The 24,473-nt window shown below is 38.4% G+C and overlaps 1 protein-coding gene across 3 annotated transcripts in view; it reads right to left on the bottom strand.

Annotated features, from left to right (window-relative positions):
- DNAH7 (dynein axonemal heavy chain 7) overlaps positions 1–24,473 on the bottom strand; it is a 264,436-nt gene that overhangs the window by 130,493 nt on the left and 109,470 nt on the right. For all 3 annotated transcript variants that reach the window (XM_042994954.1, XM_042994955.1, XM_042994953.1), the window contains 9 exons: positions 23,685–23,897; positions 21,696–21,794; positions 16,267–16,515; positions 13,558–13,707; positions 10,573–10,755; positions 10,072–10,248; positions 7,518–7,649; positions 5,526–5,750; positions 2,279–2,476 (listed from right to left, as the gene is read on the bottom strand). In XM_042994954.1, coding sequence (XP_042850888.1) covers positions 2,279–2,476; positions 5,526–5,750; positions 7,518–7,649; positions 10,072–10,248; positions 10,573–10,755; positions 13,558–13,707; positions 16,267–16,515; positions 21,696–21,794; positions 23,685–23,897 — 1,626 coding nt within the window. The remainder of the gene's footprint in view (positions 1–2,278; positions 2,477–5,525; positions 5,751–7,517; positions 7,650–10,071; positions 10,249–10,572; positions 10,756–13,557; positions 13,708–16,266; positions 16,516–21,695; positions 21,795–23,684; positions 23,898–24,473) is intronic.

Genomic DNA, 24,473 nt, shown 5'->3' on the forward strand with positions numbered 1-24,473 from the left:
CTATATAATAGGAAATAATAAAATGAGCCATAGTTTGGAATTATGCTCTGACTTTTGAAAATAAACACTAAGCAAAAGTATTGACACACCTGAATCTAAACTTAGAGTGTCGTAACAATGTGAAACAAGGGTTGGAATCGATAGAAATAACAGTTACTGTATCAGTGGTGTCTCTATTTGTCCAGGCCCCATGCATATGGCCTCTCTGATTTCCAAAACCACATTCCTTCTTAACAAGAGATCATGGGGACTCAGAGGCTAAGAAACTCATTTAACGTCTCAGGGATGGTGGAAGGGGGAAGAATTCAGATCGCCATGCATCTCTTACCAGATAAATGTTCTTTTTATTATAGTCTGTTATCTTTCCACTGAAACACCAAGTTATCAGACTAGAAGTTAGGAAGCTTAAATAATATAACCGTATTTTCAAAATGGATTTCACCGGAAAGCAGGTGCAATTACAATGATTCTTAACCAAGACGTTGTGTTTTACAAATCATCTTGTAAAAGAATAATTAAATAGGAAAATATTTACAATAGATTAGGTAGAAAAAGCAGATTACAAAATAAGATGCAAAGTACATTCCCCATTTTGTAAAAAGTAATGTTTTTTGTTTGTTTGTTTTGCCTGGGCTGAATTTGGAATGAGGGTATAAATGACAAATGGGTTTATTTTTCTCCAACCATTGCCTTTAACCTTATCAAGTCTCCATTCCTTGACTCTTGATGGTATCTTGGGTAAATCCCTTAGCTTTCTGTATACTTTCAGCAAGATTGATTTTTAACCTTGGCCAAACCAACACCTTAATTTAAAATCTCAGTTTAAAACTTCTCCATCTCTGCTGTTGGATATTTCCTGATGTATACAGCATTTAGATTATAATGAGGGTTTCGTTTCAGTATGTTCTGAAAGATATTATTCAATAAATCTTATCAGGACAATTATTTAACCATATGCCTAAATATATTCCAAAAGGATTGACAGATTACATAAAACGATAAAAATCAATAAAGAACTAGAAACAGGAGCTATCATAATTGGGGGAATGTGAGTTGACTGAGAACCTGCAATGGGGGAGGGATCACTGATGGCTCATTTGGGCTCCTTTCCCTTTTTCCCATCTTCTTCCCACCCCGCAGCTGGGTGGGGGACAGAGCTAGAGGAAGATAGGCAAAAGTCCTATCCCACTGGCATCAGTGTGGTTTCCTCTTGGATAATGTGGTCTTGCCTGCTGTCGTGGAAAGCTTCTAAATGCTTACTCAGAGGAGCAGATCTGCAAATTCTTTAGAAACTCCAAAGGGATACCCACACTGTGCAGTTCTCTGCCATAAGGAAAGTAATGGGGCTCCACACTGTGGCATTGCTGTGGGTAGTCATCTAGAATGGAGTCCCAAGAAGGCTGAAGTCCACTTATCTTCCACATTGTCCACTTGCCCCTGGGAAACTTGCACTCACTTGTCCTGCCAAAGCTGGGGATACTTACTGACAGCTCCAGGCAGCTTTCTGCCTTCAGAAATCTGAAACTAGAGGCAAGAACTAGTCTTTGTTCAATATGACCCTCTAAACACAAAGGAACACAGACTGTGTAAAGCTACTGAGATTTGGGGCATTATCTGTTATAGCAGCTAGTATTTTTTTTTTAAACAAACACACAACGGGAATCATTACAGAAGTCAATCAGTCTTATTACTACATAATAATCCTTCTTATATTAAATAATTTTGAAAATTAAATATCAAGTGTCATTAATTAAAACACCCCTTCCTTTCAACAGATATGAACTTCTTCATCCTCAACAAGCTATTTTTATTAAAATACCTTTAAAAATACCTTTAAAAAGGTACAATAATTTAGTGATGTAAAATAGCACATCTTTAGTCCATTTTCTAAAATAGGCAGTTACTAAAAAATTCTCTGTGGCTACAACATCAAAATATTGGAATGTTTAAAAAATATGAAGTTTTGGGGCGCCTGGGTGGCTCAGTCGGTTAAGCGGCCGACTTCGGCTCAGGTCATGATCTCACGGTCCGTGAGTTCGAGCCCCGCGTCGGACTCTGTGCTGACGGCTCAGAGCCTGGAGCCTGTTTTGGATTCTGTGTCTCCCTCTCTCTGACCCTCCCCTGTTCATGCTCTGCCTCTCCCTGTCTCAAAAATAAATAAAAATGTTTAAAAAAAAATTTAAAAAAAAATGAAGTCTACTATTACACGTAGTTTACAAAATAACATTCTTAGGAATATTAATGTACCTTTTAACATGTAGATTTCTATAATACTTACAATGATATAAACACTCTTTCCAGTTCCTGTTGGTCCTACAAATATTGAAGGCTTTTGATGGGTGGTTAACAATTCCATTAATGCAGAGTATCGAACTGTGTCCAGAGTTGGTACAATGATTTCATTAAACATCATATCCTTAGGAATTGGAGGAGCTTCTGCCAATTTTTTTACCCATGGTTCCCATTTTCCTATTCCCTGTTCATAATAAATAGCCAAACGGTGAATGTTATATTATAAAATACTTTTAAAAGCTCTGTACTCCTGTGCCACTGTAGAAAAGATCAAAGATCAAGACCAAAGCAAAACACTGATGTTTATACATTTGTTTTTAGCCTTTAAAACACTTCACCCTGAATTTGAAAGTTAAACTTTGTGCTAAATTGAGAAGAAACGAGGCTTTTCTATGAACCAAAATGAAATGGCAATGCTGTGGGTTTTTTTAATGCCCTGAAACCACTGATTACGTCAATCCAAAGATCAGCTATTTTGGCCAAATGTTAGATTGAGAAAACTGGACTAATTAATGCATTAAAGAGTAAAGAATTTTATTCCATAGTGTTAACCAATATAGCACTTATTTCCCTAGAACATCAGCTGCATGTTGCTTATACTTTAATATTTTTTATTTTTTATGTCTATTTTTTTTATTTTTGAGGGGGAGAGAGAGAGAGAGAGAGACCGAGAGAGAGGGAGGAGGACAGAGGATCTGAAGCAGGCTTTGTGCTGACAGCAGAGAGCCCAATGCAAGGTTCAAACTCATGAATCTTGAGATCATGACCTGAGTCAAAGTCAGATGTTTAACCAACTGAGCCACCCAGGCACCTCTGCTTATGCTTTTATAATGGTATTTATAACAAACATCAGCTTATCATTTCAGGTGAGATTTTTGTAAATTGTGGTTAAAAAAAATACCTAAAATATACCTTCAACCATTTTTTTGAGTATACAGTTCAGTAGTTTTAACTATATTCACATTGCTGTGCAACAGCTATCTAGAATAGACAAGATTTCTTAATGTGAGATTATTATCATGACTTAACATTATACTGCATCTTTGTATCCAATTAACTTGTCAACTAAAATTTGTGCTTGCTATACAGTGTTTAGAACAAAAATTTTCAGAGATATCATGTTAACTCTCTCACCTTAGAAAAACATCACTGGTCTCTCCATTCTTGCAAAATCAAATTTAAGCTCCTGGTCATTTAAAGCATATCAGAATTCAGGCCCTCCTTTCTTATATCTTTATGTGTTCCACAGGCCAGTCTCATCGATGGATGTACTGTTTCCCTACATGACCTGGGTTCCTAGACCTTCCCACATGGCACTCTTTTGGCTTAGAGTGTCACATGACACTCTTCTGAAGAGGTTATGAACTCATCAAGGGCAGCTCTGTGCCTTATTCATTTTTGTACCCTCTGGCACAGTACTTTGCGGATAGTACAGATTTTTTTTTGAGGACGGTGAATTCATATCACATGTGAAAACTGTATTACAAAGACATTTCTACAACTTTCTAGAACTGATGAAAATAAAAATTTCCTTCCCATATTCTTTAAGTATATTCATTTTTGAGAAAGAGAGACAGAGAGTGAGCAGGGGAGGGCCAGAGAGAGAGAGAGGCAGGCACAGAATCTGAAGAAGGCCCCAGGCTCTGAGCTATCAGCACAGAGCCCGATGTGGGACTTGAACCTATAAGCTGCAAGATCATGACCTGAGCCAAAGCTGGATGATTAACTGACTGAGCCACACAGGTCTCCTCCTTCTCATATTTTTGATGATCTTTTCTAACATGGATCTTTTGCCACCATATGAGGAAGGAAAAGTTAAGAGTCAGAAATCCTGGAGTGGATATGCCCTTAGAGATGTTGTGATACTGGGAAAATCACCTATCTCTGAGCCCTAATTTTCTCAATGGGAAGATTTGCAAAATAATACTATCTTTCTTATTTCACTGAGATATTGGGAAACAAATAGAAATGATTGTGGAAAAGCTTAATAAACTTCAAAGTGCTCTGAAAATGCAGGCTATTGTTAGTAATTGGAAATAAAATAAAATTAGGAAAAATGAAAGGATAATATCTTTCAGTTGGCAGGGTGAAGAATCCGTCCTAAGGTAAGCCTGGTAATATACCTCAAAAGCCATAAAAATTTAAAAATTGATATAGCAAATTCCTTTTCTAAGAACTTCTCTTTTTTACTTAAAAATTTTTTTTAAGTTTATTGTTTATTTATTTATTTTGAGAGAGACAGAGACAGCATGAGTGGGGGAGGGGCAGAAAGCAGGAGGAAGAGAAAATCCCAAGCAGGCTCTGTGTTGTCAGGGCAGAACCCAATGCAGGCTCGAACCCATAAAACTGTGAGATCATGACGTGAGCCAAAACCAAGAGTCTGACACTCAACCATGTGAGCCACCCAGGTGCCCCTCTAGGAATTTATCTTAAAGAAAAAATCAGATATATACACATGGCTTGTATACAGGAATATTCACCACAGGAGAAAAACTAAGAAACAACAAAAACAGTTCAACATCTAACAGTAGGAAACTGTTGGGCTAGATTGTGGTCCTCAGATAATAGAATATACAGAGGCTTAGAAAAATAAGTTTATTAAAGAAATACTAATGAGATAGAAAGGTGTTCTCTTTGTTAACGGGAGAAGAGGATATAAAATTACCCTCTGGGGATATAGTATGATCCAATTTCACCTGAAGCTCCATATTTAAACATCATGGATTTTTAAATGTCCTCAATACAGTACTTATAGCTGTCACACACATACAGGTGAACAAACACCACCCAGGTTTTATTGTCCAATTCATTTGCAAAGTGCTGAATTAACACTAACCCAGCTATGGCCCTACAGGGCTTCTTACCATCTGTGATATGCTAACATGCACCAAATGAATCTCCAAGAGGTATCTTAAAGCAAAATGTACCTACTGCTGGACTAGATGTCATAATGTATAATTTTATTTAATGAATACAATAGGCCCATCAGGTGCTATTATTTATCTCATTTTATCAAAGAGAAAAGCAAGAATCAGAAAGATTAATAAACTAGTCCCAGGTTCTACAGAAAGAAAGTGGCGTTACTAGGACTGAAACCCAGAGGTGTCCGACTTCAAAGCCAAAGCAACTTCCTTTACTACTCCATGTTGACTCTTAAGGTAAACAGTGGTGACAAGGTGGCCCCAGAGCCATTATGTGCTGTAATGTTGTACATCTTGCTTCAGAGTTCTTACCTCAGTGACAAATTGATAATCATAAATTGTTCCTTTTTCAGGAAATGGGACAGTTAGTGCTTTTGAAGATGTTTGTTCCGTACCGCTCAGTAATTTAAACTTATTTTGAGTTAGTTCTGAAATTGGGCCTTCCATTAGTTCTCGAAGAATCTTATCAAATCTCAACCTATCATCATCATTACAAGACGCTCCGACGGACCAGATCAATGAAAATAGAAAAATGCCCTGCATCGGAGAGATGAGAAAATAGAGTGCATTAAAAAAGGACTTTAATGTATTCTTGAAGCTTGAATCAGATCAGCCAGATTAATATCTTTGAAAGAAAATGAATAAACTAACATATAATAGTAACTTATCTCAGGATTTTATAATAATTAGATTTTTAAAAACCAAATTGCATGTTTTAGAAAAATCTTGCTATCAGAAAAGATAATATAATGCAAAGTATAATTCTAGGCATTGTGAAACCTCAGAATGATTAGTCTGGTAAATCACATGAAATTTTAAGTAAGTGTCAGGACCCTGATATTAAAAAAGAACATTGAGATAACTTTTTATGAAGGCGTATTTTAATAAGGAATAATCAATCGACAATAAACCTGCTTTTTAAATTTAAATTTTGATAGTGTTTTCGTAAAAGCAGAACAAATTTATATTCATTTATTTACCTGTTGTAATAATCTGAGCAACGAATGCATAAACCAGAACTGCCATTCTGTAAGCTTTCTTCTTACCAGGCTTAGGCAGGAAAACAGAGTAGATGACAAGACCCACCACTAAATGAGAAAACTTACTAGTTTGCTTTAAAATCAAATCCGCTTCTTTTTAAAAAAATTTTTTTAACATTTATTTTTGAGAGACCGAGCATGAGCAACACAGGGGCAGGGAGAGAGGGAGACACAGAATCCCAAGCAGGCTCCAGGCTCTGAGCTGTCAGCACAGAGCCCAATGTGGGGCTCGAACTCATGAACCATGAGATCATGACCTGAGCTGAAGTCGGACACTGAAGCCAACTGAGCTCCTCATTATAATGCCAAAACAAACACAATCTTGACTATGCTCATAAAAGTTGTGGACTCTACTTCGACACTGTGCACCTGCTCCTAGATTACTCACAGGTTGTTTCTCTCCAGAAACTCTTTAAAACTAAATTGAAATTAATTTATTTAATAGAATGTAAGTAATAAGAGCAACATATTGACCATATTAGAAATGCTACCATTAGCAGTACATAATTTTTTATTAAGGAATATTCAAGGTCTGTTGATAATTTTATTCCTATTTTAAAAATATGTTTATACATATTTTCTTCCTTTCCTCAATCCTGATGTAGATTTGTATATGCATATATATATTTTAAGCGCTTAAATCTCAAGAAAAATGGGGCACCTGGATGGCTCAGTCAGTTGAGCATCTGACTCTTGATTTTGGCTTAGGTCGTGATCTCATGGTTCCTGGGATCCAGCCCCGTATCGGGCTCTGTGCTTATATAGCACGGAGCCTGCTTGGGATTCTCTCTCTGTCTCTCTGTCTCTGTCTCTCGCTCTCTCTCTGTCCCTACACCTGTTCACACGTGCTCCCTCTTTCTCAAAATAAAGAAACTTAAAAGAAAAAGCGAAGACAAGCAAGGAAAAAACGCAAAGAGTTATTATGATTTGCAGGTTGAAGGGGAAGGAGGTGAATCTTATCAAATGGTCATTGCTATTTTGGGGGTTGATCATTTCTGAGGCTGGTTAAGTGACTGAAGATTCCAGTAGCAGATCTAAGGGTATCAGTGGGTTTCACCCAAACCTCATGAGGCCATAGAACTGACAGTTGAGGAGGTTCCTCCAAGGACCTACTATTTGGAGCCTGACTTTTTCCTTGCTGTTCAGCTACCACCCACAGTCCAGCCCCCATTTCCGGGGGAGAAATGAAGTTCATTAATGAGGAAGCACTGGGGAAAGCAGTAGATGCCTTTCTACAGCAGGATTCAAAGGCAATGGACCTTACCTCCAATAAAGAATACGTTTCTCGGTCATTTCTCTCTTTCACTTTGACTGCATCAGCAAAGTCATCGATAAAACAGTCTATTAGATTCATTAAGGATCGGACTAAGTTTGTGTCTGAAGTAGGAGATAATTCCTGAAAAATCAGGGGGAAAAGTCTATAGAACAAATTAACTTAAATTAGGCACTAATTAAAATAGCATCAACTAATATTTATTGAACTTACTTCGTCCTCATAGCTGTAGTACTTATGAAAAGGCACGATTATAATTCTAGCTCTATAGGTAGGAAAACTGAGGCACGGATTAATTCCCTAGTCTAGAGTGTAGTGACACTGGAGGTGTTGTCCTGAGCCTCTCCTGCACAGATTCTCGAATTCACAAAGTTTACTTGTACATGTTCAGTTAATCAATGACCTTGATTCTCATACCAATTGTGTAGGTCAAAACACTAAAAGAAATCTTTCAGAGAAGGCAATTAATTTTCATTACTTAAAATTAATTAATGCGCTTCAAAACTTATTTTATACATCTTTACAGTAGTATTCATAGTAAGCTCATTCCTATGAAATAAATTTGCAAGTCTTGAAGGGCACAAAATGTAGCCAGAGTGCTGTAAACATCATGCACTTTACTTTTTGGGGTCTCACCGTGAGTGTTTATAAAATAAATGAAATAGTGTACATAGGTCCTAGCACCAGGCATCACATAGCAAGTTCTCCATAAACACGTGTCTTCTTGCCTCCGAGCTCTCCTCCAACCTTTAGAGGGGTATTGCTTCACAGTTACTGTGTGAGAATTAACTCTCTGAAAGTTAATTGGAACTGAAGATTAGGAGCAGCTGACTTCATCTTCAGCCACTGTCCCAGTAGAAACAGGCAGAAATGACAACCGAGTTTCCCTAAGGATGGGACTAACTACTACTGATGCCCCCCTAAAATACAAATGGCTGTTGCTAAAAATAAGACGCTCATTACTACATAGTAGCTAAGAGGAACTCATAATTTCTTTAAGAGAGGACAAAAGTACATAGTACATTTTAGAAGCTTGTAATAAAAGCATGTTTTTTTTTTCTCTTTTGCTATTGAAAAGATTAGTTATTACATGGAAAATTCATTTATTTGTAATACCTACATTCTCTGACAATGCCGGGGATGGGGGGGAACCTGTAGCTTATTCTACAAGTTTAACTGTTTTTGAAACATGATTACTTCATATCTTCAACAAATTTCAAGGTTTCTTTCCCTCTTTTTTTTTTTTTATTTTTTATTTTGTAACATCCACACTTGGAAGAGATGTGTCCGCCCCTGTAGTGCCAGTGTCCCCCCCCCCTCCCCCCACCAACCCGGCCCGTTCCTCAGTGAGCTGCCAGAGCAGCCTTGCCTCTTTCCTGAAAATGTTTGGGCCATGCTTCACCCCATGATCTTCTCACTTGCCAAATCCAAGGCCATGTGCCAAACATTTTCTGCCTTGACCTCTTGGTAGTTTCCCATAATACTGACTACCTACTTCTTAAAACGCCCTCTTCTCTTCCTGAGATTGCAGCCAGGTCTGGCATTGTATTCTTTGCTCTCTTATCTTTTTTTCTCTGCATTTTCTCTTTAGGCAATATCCACTGGCATGATTTTTAAATTCCGCTTTCCTTTTCTGTACTGTGAGCCAAACCCGTGCCTTCTTCTCTTAGATTTCCAACAGTAGGAGAAATACCAGCCCTGTGTCCCTATGTTTGCTCCAGAGCCCAAGTCAACAACAGTAATCTCTAAACAAGTAGATACACTCATGCTAAATATAGTGGATTCCTCATTTAGCAGGCCTAGAGCAGTAACGTGTTCCTCCATCATTACCCACTATCTAATTCTTTAGATTTAATAAATGAATTACTTTTAAAAATGGTCCCTTTGCTGGTTATAATATAGATTTATTCTAGGAACTTTAAAAAACAAAGAAAATTATAAAAATGGAAACTAGAATATAATAGTCTGAGAAATGAGAGACAACATTTTTAGGTATTTTCATCCAGATGTGGTTAAGTGGACCTTTAAGACTTTTTTTTTTTTTTTTTTAAGAGGTAAGAGAGTAGCATCCATACATCTTCTCAAACTTTAAAATGCTTCTTTTAAAATTTTTCTGGGGGGCACCTGGGTGGCTCAGGCGGTTATGTTAGGTTGCTGATTTCGGCTCAGGGCATGATCTCGTGGTTCACGGGTTAGAGCCCAGCATCGGGCTCTCTGCTGTCAGCCTGCTTCAGATCCTTGGTACCCCCCTCCCTCTCTGCCCCTCTCCCTCGTGTGCTCTCACGTGCTTTCTCTCTCTCTCAAACTAAAATAAACATTACAAATTAAAAAAAAAAAAACAAAAATAACATTAAACTTTGTTTTGGAGAATAAGTATGTAGGTTAAAATCTTTTTACTTTAATCAGAAAAAGGTTTTTAGTTAAAACAGTTAAGTTATCTTAATACCTGAGAGTTGACATTGACCACAGACATTAAAATGAATATATTTGGCTAATTTGGATTTTCCACTGATTGTTTAAGTCTTAAAATTCTCGTTCCTCTTACCTTCGTATGCTTTCTAATAAATTCAACAGACACTGGGACCATTCTGTCAAATAAGCCTATTATAAATTCTTTCTGAATAATACTAATCACAGCAGGTAAAAGATTTATCCAAGACAACATTAGTGGTCTCCAGCCTAACATGTGAGGCTCCATGTAAATCATACCACATCTGGAAACCTGGAAAAAAGAATAATTGTTTACCATCAAGGTAATGAAATATGACATGGTACATCCCTTTCTTAAAACCTGCAGAAAATTCCTAAAAAGAAGCTTAATTTTATGTCTTCATGACCTAAATTTTTATGTGTGACTTTACCAATGGTTCTAGACAAAAAGGAAAAAAATCCCTGACTCTAAAATTGATCAAGGTAGGTCAACAGCTATGCCTGTTCTTAGAGTACTGTTACAATGAATTGTAATACGTTTCATTTAAAGTCAAAGTTCCTTATAAACACATTTATAACATTTCAAATATATAAGATGTCAACATTGAGGACTCACAGTGGCGGGAGAAGCAACTTCCAAATCCATTGGTTCAAAAATAAGATTCATTTGTGGTGACATTTGAATAATCTCCCCACTCATCAGACAGAGCTTTTTGTTGTCATCCAGCACCGTATTCATATTCTCAATCCACACGGCATCTACTGGCCCATCAAAAATTAACCATTTCCTATCTGGCGTCTGGTATATGCATTTGATGAATACAAGGGAAAAATTAATAGTGATAATGTAAGGAAACAGTGCAATGCTTCAAAATTTAAACATGTAACTCCTAAAATTAATTTCACCATGAAAATGTAAAGGTGTCTTTAGAATACAGTGTGTATGTGTGTACAGAGAGAAAGTCACAAAACAAGCCTTTATGTGCCATGGACAAGACAGAAATGTAACATCTGTTCTCAAGATTCCATCTTTTCCAACGTTTCTGAACTCACATGTAACATGTTTTGGAAAGTATTACAAATAGAAAAAAATATAATTGTCAGTGAAAACAGAATTTTCATTGAAATTACCTGATTCTATGCGGTATTATGTTCATACAGATTAATTACTCTTACGTGCTAAGTCAAGTTTTTTCTTCCCTCCACTGAATGAATTCACACACATTCATACCCCTCTTGGGTCAAATGGTTTTATGGCGATATGGGACATTAGTATAAGATTCAGTTTCACAATGATAAATATGAAAATATTTGCTTATTGTCTGGAATACAGTAAAAGCTCAACAAATATTAAGGAGTGGCTAGGTAGCTGCTGGAGGGTACAAAAGCTGATTCTACTTTCCACAACTTACGAATCAGCTTTTTTGGGCACACGGATGCTGCCTTGGTTCACTTTCAGCAAACGTGATTTGAGTTGAAGTGGTGAGGGATTTGGATCCATCTTAACACCTTCTCAGTCCCTGTGGACAACTGCTTTAATCTACAAGACAGTACACCTGTCATGGGCTTAGGCCACCCCATACCCACTCTCTGAGCCAAGAAGCAAGAAAGAGCCCATACCCCGGGAGTCGCCTTGAAAAGAGCCCGTAACCCAGAAGTCACCTTGAGAAGAGCCCAGACCCCAGAATTCACCTTGAGAAGAGCCCGTACCCCAGAAGTCACCTTGAGAAGAGCCCGTACCCCGGAAGTTACCTTGAGAAGAGCCCGTACCCCAGAAGTCACCTTGAGAAGAGCCCAGGCCCCGGAAGTCACCTTGAGAAGAGCCCGTACCCCAGAAGTCATCTTGAGAAGAGCCCGTACCCCGGAAGTTACCTTGAGAAGAGCCCGTACCCCAGAAGTCACCTTGAGAAGAGCCCAGACCCCGGAAGTCACCTTGAGAAGAGCCCGTACCCCGGAAGTCACCTTGAGAAGAGCCCATACCCCGGAAGTCACCTTGAGAAGGGCCCATACCTTGGAAGTCACCTTGAGAAGAGCCCAGACCCCAAAAGTCACCTTGAGAAGAGCCCAGACCCCAAAAGTCACCTTGAGAAGAGCCCATACCCTGGAAGTCACCTTGAGAAGAGCCCATACCCTGGAAGTCACCTTGAGAAAAGCCCGTACCTCAGAAGTCACCTTGAGAGCAACTTTCCCTTGCACTGTTGGCTTCCCATGCCTGCTAATCTTCACTTTGGGTAACACCACCATGTAACAGCAAGATGTTGGGCTCTACGGTCTGAAAGACCTTGCTTTTCATTTGGCTTTACTACTTACCAGCTAGGAGACTTTGGGTCAGCTCCTTAACCTCTCTGAGACTATTTATGGGACAAAGCTCTCTGGAAAATGTAATATGTGCTATGTAACTGGATGTACAATGGGAGAGATCTCATAATTATTTCTGTACAAATAATGTAACTGCATACATTATCTACAGATGCCATGTGTTAATCTGGGCCAGAGTGTATCCACTGTGAAAAGAAAGAAACTGAGAAGTTATATCAATGGTCCCAACGTGTCTGTTTGCCTCACAAATACTTTTATCCTTGAAATTACTAATAAAGCCTGGTACTGGGCAAGATCTCTGTCCCATGAAAGCCAATCCTTATGTCACTCATTGCCCAAGTTCCTTCAGCCATTAAGAGCAGAGTTGAGATATGACATTTTTCTATTATCACACTGATTAAAGAATAATGATTAGTCAGGTCCTTAAGCGAATAAAGAGCACCAAAGTCAAGACGTAAGGTAGTCAGAATAAAGGAAATATTTATTTGAAAAAGATTCAATAAATTAAGTGTCTCTAGCCTAGGCCCTTCTTCTTTAAGACCAGACTTAGCAAGCTCTCTCCCACATGATCACATTCTGTGGACAGCCTGCTAACATGTGGCAACCAAGTTAACATTTCCTGGTCTGTGGACTCTTTCTTGGAAGAGCGGGCAACCGCTGCTCAGCAGAATAAGCCAGGAGTAGGTAAATGCCCGCTCTCACTCACAGCAGTCAGCACAGCTGGCTCATCCCTCACCTCCTACGCTTTCCAGCAGCCCATTTTCTTCCGAACAAGTAGAGCAAAAGTGTTGGAACTTGAAGACACTGTTTTGTAAAAGTCTGCAATTTCTTCTCTGCGAACTGGAATATACCTAACAATTAGTGGATGTGACAGAGACAGCAGCCTAAAAAGTGGACAATGGAAGAACGTTCCTGAAGGAGCAAAAGGATCACGATATTCAGCTGTTCTCCTTCCTGTGTCGTTTAGCCTGAAAAAAGAGACCCAGAAGTGCTTTTTCCCTGACTTCTTTCTTGTGCCCTCTTCTCTGCATACCCAGGCAAAGGCCCTCGCCAGCATCTGGCATCTTTGCCAGCATCTGGCATCGTCTGGCATCTTTGTAGGTGCTGCTGATGCTGGCAGAAACAGTGCCAGACGATCTGGGACCGTGTTGTAAATAAACACCTTGAGCTTGAACTAGAAATATAAGTGTTTGTTTGGAACAACTGAAAAACACATCAGACATCTGTCAGAAAGGACTATCACAGTCTTTCGAAGTGTGCATGCTGAAGTGTCAGTACTTACCGGTGAGGAAGCAAATGCCCTAAAACTGACAGCGAGGATGCCATCGGACCACTCGTGAGACACTATGTCAAACTGTCCATACAACTGACCCATGGTGACAGACTTGGGATTTAAAACAGTAATTTGAACCTTGTTCTCTTCCATTAGCCCCTTAAAGGAAAAAAAAATACATTATCCATTTAGAAGGATACTGTCTCTATTCATAGAAAAGCAGGACTGTATATGTAGAAAATCCTAGACTCTACAAAGAAACTCCCAGAAATAAGGAATGCATTTAACAAAGTTCCAGCATATGAAGTCCATATATAAAGACTGGTTGTATTTACACAGTGCCAATGAACAACTGAAAAAATTAAATTTTTACAAATACTGTTTACCATAGTTTTAAAAACTCATAAAATAGTAATAAATTAGCTATAAATCCAAATACTTACAGAACTGTAAATCTAAAACAACAATGAAACCTGGCAAAATTTTTTGTTAAGGGTCAGGCAGTCAATATTATAGGCTTTCAGGTTACAAACAGCCACTCACATATTCTTCTGTTTCTTTTCTTTCTTTCCAATTTTTTTTTTTTTAGACAAACGTTAAAAAGTGTTACCACCATTCTAAGCTCATTGGTGTTAGAAAATAGGCTCGGGGCCAAATTTGGGCTGTAATTGCCGACTTCTGCTACCAAATATTCTCTGAGAGAAAATTAAAAGATCTAACCATGTTCCATTCTCACAGAATGGAAAAGTTAATACTGGCAGATTGTCAGTTTTGACCAGAACCTTGAAGCCCATGTGGGAATTATACAAGAGATGTTAACAGCCCTTGGGGCATAAGCTTTTCATGTTTTTAATTAATAGATGTTATTTTCTTAGAGTAGCTTTAGATTTCCCCTATTATTAAAGCCCAGTTTCCCCTATTATTAAAGCCTTGCATTGGGCTGGTATATTATTATGAATAATGAACTGATATTGATACCTTATTACTAATTAAAGTCCATGGTTTACATTAAGGGTCACTTGTGTGTTATACATTCTATGAGTTCTGCCAAACACACAATGGCACATGTCCATCATTACACTATCGTACAGAATAGTTTCACTGCCCTATAAATCCCCTGTGCTCCGTTAGTCATTTCTTTTTTTATATACACAGCAACATAACATGTGCAACTCTTCCCAACATTGCCTTCTGCCCACCCCCTCGGGGCTTGGGACACAAACCACCAAACTCAATAAAGACGTGGGAAGATCACTAAGCAGTAAAACAAGCTTTGAGGCTTTGCATACTTCTCTGTGCCCACCAAGAGGCTGACAAGGAAGGCATCGTCCTAAATCCAGAAGTTTGGGAAAGCTCTACCAACTTTGTCAGAGGAAGTTGCTATCACCAAAACAAGGTTTTTGTCTCAAAGGCAACAGGCTAGTGAGACTCCACGAGAAAGATCTAACGATCACATTGGGGCATCTGGGTGGCTCAGTCGGTTCGGTGTCCAACTTCTGCACAGGTCATGAACTTGCGGTCGTTAGTTCGAGCCCCACGTCAGGCTCTGTGCTGACAGCTCAGAGCCTGGAGCCTGCTTCAGACTCGTGTCTCCCTCTCTCTGCCCCTCCCCTGCTCACACGCTTTCACTCAAAAATATGAACATTAAAAAATATATATATATATAATGATCACAAATCCCATTTGGCTATAAACGTTGAAATGAATGAAACAAAACTCTTCAAAATACAAGAAGTAGATGGAAATTAAATTTTATTAGGTGGAAAATTAAAAGCAGCCTCATTCCTTTCAATGGAGCATTTCAAAGTAGACCAAACCATGATGTGTAAGATAGGAATTCACTGCATTTATGTACATATGTAAGTATTATATAACACACAGCACACATTCACTTTAATACCACTAACAGCTAATCACAGAAGTTTGCATTACAAAACTAACCATCCAGGAAATAAAAAATACTCTCTTAAAAGTATAAAAAGAGGGGTGCCTGGGTGGCTCAGTCAGTTGAATGTCTGACTCTTACTTTCAGCTCAGGTCGTGATCCCAGGGTCGTGAGATGGACCCCCACATCAGGCTCTGCACTGACGGCATGGAGCCTGCTTGGGATTCTCTCTCTTCCCCTTTTCCCATCTCTCTCTCTCTCTCTCTCTCCCCTCTGCCCCTCCCCCACATTCATGCTTTCTTTCTCACTCTAAAATTTTTTTTTAAGTATAAAAAGAAAACTTTTAGGATTTTCAGACTTTTTTTTTTTTACAAGAAACGTGTTACCTTCATAAATAAAAAAATTTTGAAAAGAAATAAAAGGTTGACAGCCAAATCTATGGTATATTCTTTATATGCTAAACTTAATAGCTTCATATTATTTTTCTAGTAGTATTTTCCCTTTGACTCATTTTTTCCACGATTTTAAGTGGCTACATTAAAGTATCTTTTTTTTTTTTTAATGTTTATTTATTTTGAGAGAGACAGCACACAAGCAGGAGAGGAGAAGAGAGAGAGAATCCCAAGCAGGCTCCCTGCTGCCGGTGCAGAGGCGATGTGGGGCTCAATCCCACAAACCGTGAGATCATGACCTGAGCAGAAATCAAGAGTTGGATACCCAGCTGACTGGGCCACCCCAAAGCCCCTCCACTAAGATATCATTTTAAATGACCATACATTCTATCTTCCTCAAAGCTGATCATAAATAAATTAACGCATTAATACCACACCTACCTTTTCACAGATGTCATTTAGTGCTCCTGCTAAGATGCGATATGCACTGGTTTTCCCTCCAAATGGTTCTCCAACAATCATGAAACCATGACGCACAATCATCATCTCATATATTTGAAGTATCTTCTCAGAAAAGAATCTGGTCATTTGCAAATTCATGGACTCACAGTTATCTTTGATAGCTGTTAGCAAATCGTTGTAATCTGGTTTTGGTAATTTCACACCAGGAAACAAATCTGAGGTGATTCCCTGATGACAAATGATTTGGGGATTTATATTATACATTCAATACCCTGTCTCTCTCCACACACATATATGTACACATGATGAAATTCCTCCCATCCTCATATTTAATACTGATGGAAATAGAGCCATTAAATAGTTCAACAGTATTTTTAACAGCTTTTTAGAGGTATCAAGACTAACATACAATGAACAATGTTTAAAGTGTTACAATTCGATAGGTGGAAACATCAACTCAATCAAGACAATCAGCCTATCTATCACTCCCCAAAGTCACCTTGTGACCTTTTGTAATCCTCTTTACCTTCTCTCCTTGTCACCTCCCACCTCCGTCACCAAGTTACCACTAATTTCCTTTCTGTTATTTTTTTTTTTTTTGTATTGCCTAGAATTTAATACAAATGAAGGTACACATTATGGATGCTGTTTTTTCTGATTTTTATTCAGCATAAAGATTTGGAGATTTGTGCATGTGACAGCATCTGTTAATAGCTCACTGCATAGAAGTATTACATTGCATTGAAGTATAATGGTTTCTAAATCCATACCCCTGTTGATGGACACTTTCATTGTTTCCAGTTTAGGGCTATTAAAAACAGAACTTCTATGAACATTTACATGCAAGTCTTTTTTTTTTTTTTTCTTAATTTTTTTCTAACGTTTATTTCTTTTTGAGACAGAGAGAGACAGAGGATGAACGGGGGAGGGTCAGAGAGAGAGGGAGACACATAATCTGAAACAGGCTCCAGGCTCTGAGCAGTCAGCACAGAGCCTGACGCGGGGCTCGAACTCCCGGACCCAGAGATCGTGACCTGAGCCGAAGTCGGACGCTTAACTGACTGAGCCACCCAGGCGCCCCTATATGTAAGTCTTTGTATGGACAAATGCCTTCACTTCTCTTGGGTGAATACTGAGTAGTGGAATACTTGGGTAATGTGGTTATGATTTTAATATTTTAAGAAAGTGTCAGCTTTCCAAGGTGGTTGTATTATTTAAATTTACCCAAATACTTTTAGTATTTGGTATAGTGTGTCTTTTCAACTTTTTTTAGTGTTTATGTATTTATTTTTCAGAGAGAGCGAGAGCCCGAGGAAGCGTGTGCATGAGAGTGGGGGAGGGGCAGAGAGAGAGGAGACTGAATCCTAAGCGGGCTCCGCCCTGGCAGGCAGCTCAGAGCACCATGTGGGGCTCACCAACTGTGAGATCACGACCTGAGCTGTAACCAAGAGTCAGATGCTTAACCCTCAGAGTCACCCAAGACACCCTGGTATGGCCAGTCTTTTTAATTTTAGCCCCACTCATAGATGTGTCGCAGTATCTTACTGTGGCTTCAGTTTGCACTTCCTGATGACTATCATTTTTTGTCTGTGCTTATTTCCTTTATGTGGATGTTCTTTAGTGACGTACCTGTTCAAATCTTCTATTTTTAATTGGTTTCTTTTCCTTTTTTTTTTTTTTAAACATCTAATCACTTTTGAAAGACAGAGACAGAGACAGACAGCATGGGAAAGCAGAAAAGCAGAGAGAAAACAGAGAGAGAGGGAGACACAGAATGTGAAGCAGGCTCCAGGCTCTGTGCTGTCAGCACAGAGCCCGATGTGGGGCTTGAACCCACACGCTGTGAGATCATGACCTGAACCAAAGTCAGACACTTAACCAACTGAGCCACCCAAGCACCCCTAATAGGTTTATCTTCTTAATGGCAAGTTTTAACCATTCTTTAAATATTCTGCATACAATTCCTTCATCATATATCTAATTGGCAAATATTTTTTCCTAGACTGCAACTTGTCTTTCGTTCTTTTATCAGTGTCTTTCAAAAAGCAAACTTTCAAAATTTTGATGTGTATATGTTATCAATTTATTGTTTTATGCACTGCGCTTTTGGTGCTGTGTTTAAGAAATTTTTGCCTACCCCAGAGTCACAAAATATTTCTCCTGTTTTCTTTTAGAAATTTTACAGTTTTACGATACTTTTAAGTTAAAATGTTAGATGAATATTATCTGATTTCAAGGCTGATTATGCAGTGTCATATTACTATAATGATAGACAAATATATCAGTGGAACAGATCAGGGAGTCCACAAAGAGACCCACATACATTTGAACATCTCATTCTGAACAAAGACAATTTGATGGAGAAAAGATAAAGATAGGATGCCTTTAATCCATATCTCAATATCACATACAAAACTTAGTTCAAAGGTATTTTAATCATTGTGGTGGTTAGTATTGTAATCAGCTTAGTCTCTCTCAAAAATTCATGCCCATGCAAAAACCACAAAATGTAACCTCATTTGGAAATGGGATCTTTGCAGATATAATTAGGTAAATTAAGATGAGGTTATACTGGGCCCTAAATCCAATAACTGGTATCTTTGTAGCAGAAAGGAGACGGAGATTCAAATACAAATACACCCAGGGGAGGCCATGTAAAGGTGGAGGCCGAGATTGGAGCGATGCCAACCCACTCCAAGGAACATCGAGGGTTGCCAATAGCCACCAGAAGCTAAGAAGAGGCAAAGGAGTCTTTTCTAGAGGTTTGATTTCAGACTTCTATCCTCTAGACATTTGAGAGAATACATTTGTGTTGTCTTAACAGTTTGGGGTACTTTGTTATGGCAGCTTTGGGAACCTGATACGATCATATACTGTATGATTGGAAAGAATTATGATTCCATATTTAGTATATAGGAATATATGAATATATAAAGTTGATTGCAAGATCTAAGAAGCATACCTTTATAAACTGCTAAAGCTGTAAGTATTATAGCAACCTATGTGAGAAAAAGAACTATTTTCTTTACTGTGAAAGTAAAAGTGAAAATTCAGAAGTGCTTCATGTTTGAACTACACTTTAGAATTTATGAACTATGAACTTAATTGCCCCTATATTTAAGCCTTCAAACGCTGTTATAGAGAAACTGATCTTAGTTTATCAAAGCAGTATGTTTCCTTGGGATAAAGGGGAGAAAAAAGCATCGTAGCACAGTGGTCAAGAGCACTCCACAGCCTGACTGCATGGTTGAAAATCCCGCTCGCTCATGTACTAGCCATAAATAAAAGTTAATTATCTTTGCCTCAGTTAAATGATCTGTAAAACAGGGATAATGACAGCACCTGCCCTACCTACTGGGTCATTGTGAGCATTAAGTTACTATTAGCAAAGCCCTTGTGTCTGATCCACAGTAAGTCCACAGTGTTTGATAAATAAATAAACAATCTTCTCAGATTGTTCAAATTGCTTATGGTTGACCTTGAAACCCCAGAACATATTTGGTATCCAGTGGTTCTCAACCAAGACCAGTTGTCCTCACTCTCCTTTCAGGATGTGAGTTGGAAATATGTGGAGTTGTGCTGGTCGTCACAACAAAAAAGGTCTCTAAAAACTGGGGTGAGGGTGGGGGGCAAGGATGCCAAACATCCTACAGTGCACGGGATAGTCTCGCAACAAGGAATTGTCATTGTCCGAATTTAAAGTGACAGTTATGCGGGATGCCTGGGTGGCTCAGTCGGTTGACTGTCCGACTTTGGCTCAGATCATGATCTCGCAGTTGACGAGTTCGAACCCTGCATGGGGCTCTGTGCCGACAGCTCAGAGCCCGGAGCCTGCTTCGGATTCTGTGTCTCCCTCTCTCTCTGCCCCTCCCCTGCTCATGCTCTGTGTCTGTCTCAAAAATAAATAAACATTAGAAAAAAAAAAGTGACAGTTATGCTCCATTTTTGAGATATTGCTCAATAATGTTCACGGAGTGAATACACAACTGCTTGAGAATACATCTGGTGAGGCAGATTTCCACGTTATAAAACGCAGTGTTTCGAGGCACCTGGGTGGTCCGTTGGTTAAGTGTCCGACTTTGGGCCAGGTCATGATCTCACGGTTTGTGGTTTCAAGCCCCACATAGGGCTCCATGCTGTTAGTGCAGAGCCCACTTCTTCATATCCTCCCTCCCCTTCTCGCTCTGCCCCTCCCCCTCGCGCGCATGTGCATGCATGCGCCCTGTCTTTCAAAAATAAACATTAAAACAATTATAAAAATATGTAGTTTTTACTCTTGGAAAATTTATTCAGTATACTAGTGCCAAAGACACTGAGGGAAAACATGAGGAAGAAAATTTGAACCTATTCCTTATATATTTGCACTGCCAGCTCTAAGTGCTATGAAAAGATCCTTTCAACTTGGTGAAACATGGTCCCTAGGGAAAGCTGAAGACACTGGGCCACACTACAGAGACAGTGGCCTTCTCCCCCCTCCCTGTCATACCCCTGCCGTCTTTACACACTGGAAGATAACTGCTTGAACTTCAAGGCAGCGCAAATTAGTGCACCATCTAACATCTGTTGGGAGACAGGCCCCTGATTCCTTCTATCTGAGACAGGGAAAAGGAAAAGAATGACATCAAATGAAACGTGAAAACCTTAACCATTATTCTAATACTTCTTCTCGATTAGTAATAGTCTAATCTTAAAAATATAACAAGCTTCTTAAACTTAGTTCTTTCTTTAAATTATCCTGAAAAATCAATTTCATAAAAGCCATTATACTCTTTTAAAGAAATTAAGCTTCTTTAAAAATGTCTTCAATTATTAAGTTTTTTAAGTTTTTTTGTTTATTTTGGAAAAGACAGAGACACAGCAAGCAGAGAAGGAGCAAAGAGAGAGGGGGAGGCAGAGAGAATACCAAATGGGCTCGACACTGTCAGCACAGAGCCCGACGGGGGGGCCTCAAACTCATCAAACTGTGAGATCATGACCTGAGCCGAAACCAAAAGTCAGACACTTAACCGATAGAGCCACCCAGGCGCCCATCTTCAATTATTAATTTAACAAACATTGACCACGTACCTTTTCTGTGCAAAGGATTCAGTGGTGTGTTAGACCAATTATTCTCCTTCATGGAGCCTACATTCTAATGTAATTTATAAGCAAACATACTTTGCAACTTTTGTGGGTTTATTACATTATGCAGTTAAAAAGTACTATTTAAAAATCCCAACTTGTTGAAAGTCATATAAAGTAACAGAGCTAGTTAAACACACTTCAAGTACAACATGGGATGATCTATGTTTTTCTGTGCTGTGTCATTATTATCTATAGACGTTTCTCCTAGGAAATTGCAAAGTTGGACACTTGATAAATACACAATTTTAAAAATTCTGATATAGCAAAATAATAAATGTTCTTACCTCAAAGAGTGGTAAATCGTGGGACAAAAATTTTGGCAGATTTACATCAATAATAGATCTAAGCAGCAAAATTTCTTCATTTTCATTTGGATATTTCAGCTAAAAGAAAATATACTCAAGGTGATCTCTCCATCTTCTAAATGTAACCTCTACATTTTCACACACACATACACACACAGACCCTAAAGACAATTTAAATCCATGTAAAATTGTTCTCACTTATTTTCATTTCATTGGATTGTTATTAATTTTAGAGTCTGAAAAAATTCCAAAACACCTGTGATAGACCCAAAGTTTACTAAAAGCCTGGTTGAACTCCAAACCTGTTGCTCATGCCCATAATAAGGTTAGCATCGTTCACAAACATGGAAACTGAGAATTATTTCTCCCAACTTCCAACACTTTCTTCAACATCTCACTCCAAAGTTTCTCCTACCATCATGGATTTAATTTTCCAGAACACTCTTCCTTTCCTCTAGAACCTTTATGCCTAATAAATTCCACGTCCCAACTGAACTGGCTTTGTAACCTTACAGTCAGTGATGCCCAGCTGTCAAGCTCAGAGCACCCAGTGCCAAAGCTAATTCTGCGCATATGGACTTTGTCTTCAGATCAATGTAACCACACATAAATTGTGAAGTGTCAAAAGTCTATTGTGTGATTTGAGAAGCTATTATTTTAAAGCAAATGTTTAAATTGTTTCTTGACATAATAAAAACAAACTTCAAGATATTCAAGCCAACACTTTCAACCACTCTAAATTAGCTTTTGACAAAGAATGATAGGATTCATTTGCAGGATTCATTTGCAGCATAACTTAATAGCTCAATTCCACAGTCAAGATGTCAGTGATAACATATACTAGGACAATGCATTATCTTTTCCATTATCCGACCACAGAATAATTCTGACATGCCAGGTTAATATAAATTGTTGCTTCTAGTTGCGTTTGCTTATTGCAAAAAGACAACGACTTGAAGTTATGCTAGGCTAATGTGAAATAGAATATCACCACCATATATCAGAATTCTCAGTAACATTATTACAGAAGATAAAAATGCATGCCATTGTTCTTAATCATGTAGAATATATTTTAAAATCTTTATCTTCTACAACACATGAACATGAACATTTTATAAACTCCAAGGTCACATTTTGCATTTTGCTATTAAGTATAGCCTACCTTGCTTTGTTTCATAAAGAAATAATGCACATTAATAGTTCATGGCTCCACAAAATACTTTCAATGAAAGGTTACACAAGCCTTAAAATATTTGTATTTCTCCATCTATATAGTTATGATTCATACCATTTTAAAATTCAAATGTTATGCTGCAAATCTATAACTGCTGGTCTACAATAGATTGTAATTATGGAATTACATTAATTGATAATGTTCAGCCACATTTGTATATATTTATTAATTATACATTATTTCTTTTAAGGCTATATATGTTCATATAGACTGAAAGCCTTCAAAATATTCTCAGCAACAAGGAATTTTATTCCTTGGTAGTACTTAACTTCATACATTCAAAATTATGGAGGGGCACCTGGGTGGCTCAGTTGGTGAAGGGTCCGACTTCAGCTCAGGTCATGATCTCACAGTTTGTGGGTTCGAGCCCCACGTTGGGCTCTGTGCTGACAGTTCAGAACCTGGAGCCTGCTTTGGCTTCTGTGTCTCCCCCTCTCTCTGCCCCTCCCCAGCTGGCACTCTGTCTCTCCCTCTCTCTCAAAAATAAATAAACATTAAATTTTTTTTTAAAAAATTATGGAACTGAACTCAAATCAAATCACTAGGAATTACATTTAAGTTTTTACAAACCCTAAAAATTTCCTTTTTCACATGTGCAGACGATCAACTATTTTTTAGTACAACTGAATTTTTTTCAGTTGGTGAAACCAGCCAGTATTGGAACTCTGTAAAGACAGATGGCCCTGAAATTTACCAACAAAATTTATGAGTAAGAAATAACTTGACTCCTCTACCTTTAGATTCCCAGCGGCCGTAAGCACGGACTTCACAGCTCTCATGCCATAGTCATAGTGATGTTGTGAGGACAACTGCTCTGAACACAAGCGGTAGGTGGCCACGATTTTCACTGACAGTGGACGAGCTGTGACGAACCCACAGGAGTACAGGACTATTTCAGCAATCATGGCATAATCAGGCACCATCATTGCTACTGTCCGAAAGAGAGCCTGTAGGAGTGCAGAATAGGTGTTTTTTAAAGAAGACCATCATAAAGATAACTTACTGGGCATTTCCTTATGACTTTATAGCTCTTGCTCAATAATATTAAATTACAGTGTCCAGATCATATAGATAAGAACACTTAATTTTAAAAATGGGTTTCTAGTGGTGCCTGGGTGGCTCAGTTGGTTAAGAGTCTAACTCCTGATTTTGAATCAGGTCATGATCTCACGGGCTGGTATGATCAAGCCCCAGGTAGGGCTCTGTGCTGATAGTGCGGAGCTGGCCTGGGATTCTCTCTCTCCCTCTCTGTCTGCCCCGCCACTGCTCACATTCTCTCTCTCTCCCTCTCTCAAAATAAATCAATAAACACTTTTAAAAAATAAAATAAAAATGGGTTTCTTGTCATTGTTATAATACATATCATTAACTTCTGTATAAGTATTTTTCCTTAAATCATGATTTAAGAACACTTATGAATTCTTATGGTACTTAGATTGATTCTTCTTGGCAAGTGACAGATTATAGGGAAAAAGTATCCAATTCTGCTGGGATGTCCAAAAGCTGGGCTTTTCTTCTGGGCT

This window comes from Panthera tigris, chromosome C1 (genome assembly GCF_018350195.1).
Source record: "Panthera tigris isolate Pti1 chromosome C1, P.tigris_Pti1_mat1.1, whole genome shotgun sequence".
NCBI lineage: Eukaryota > Metazoa > Chordata > Mammalia > Carnivora > Felidae > Panthera > Panthera tigris.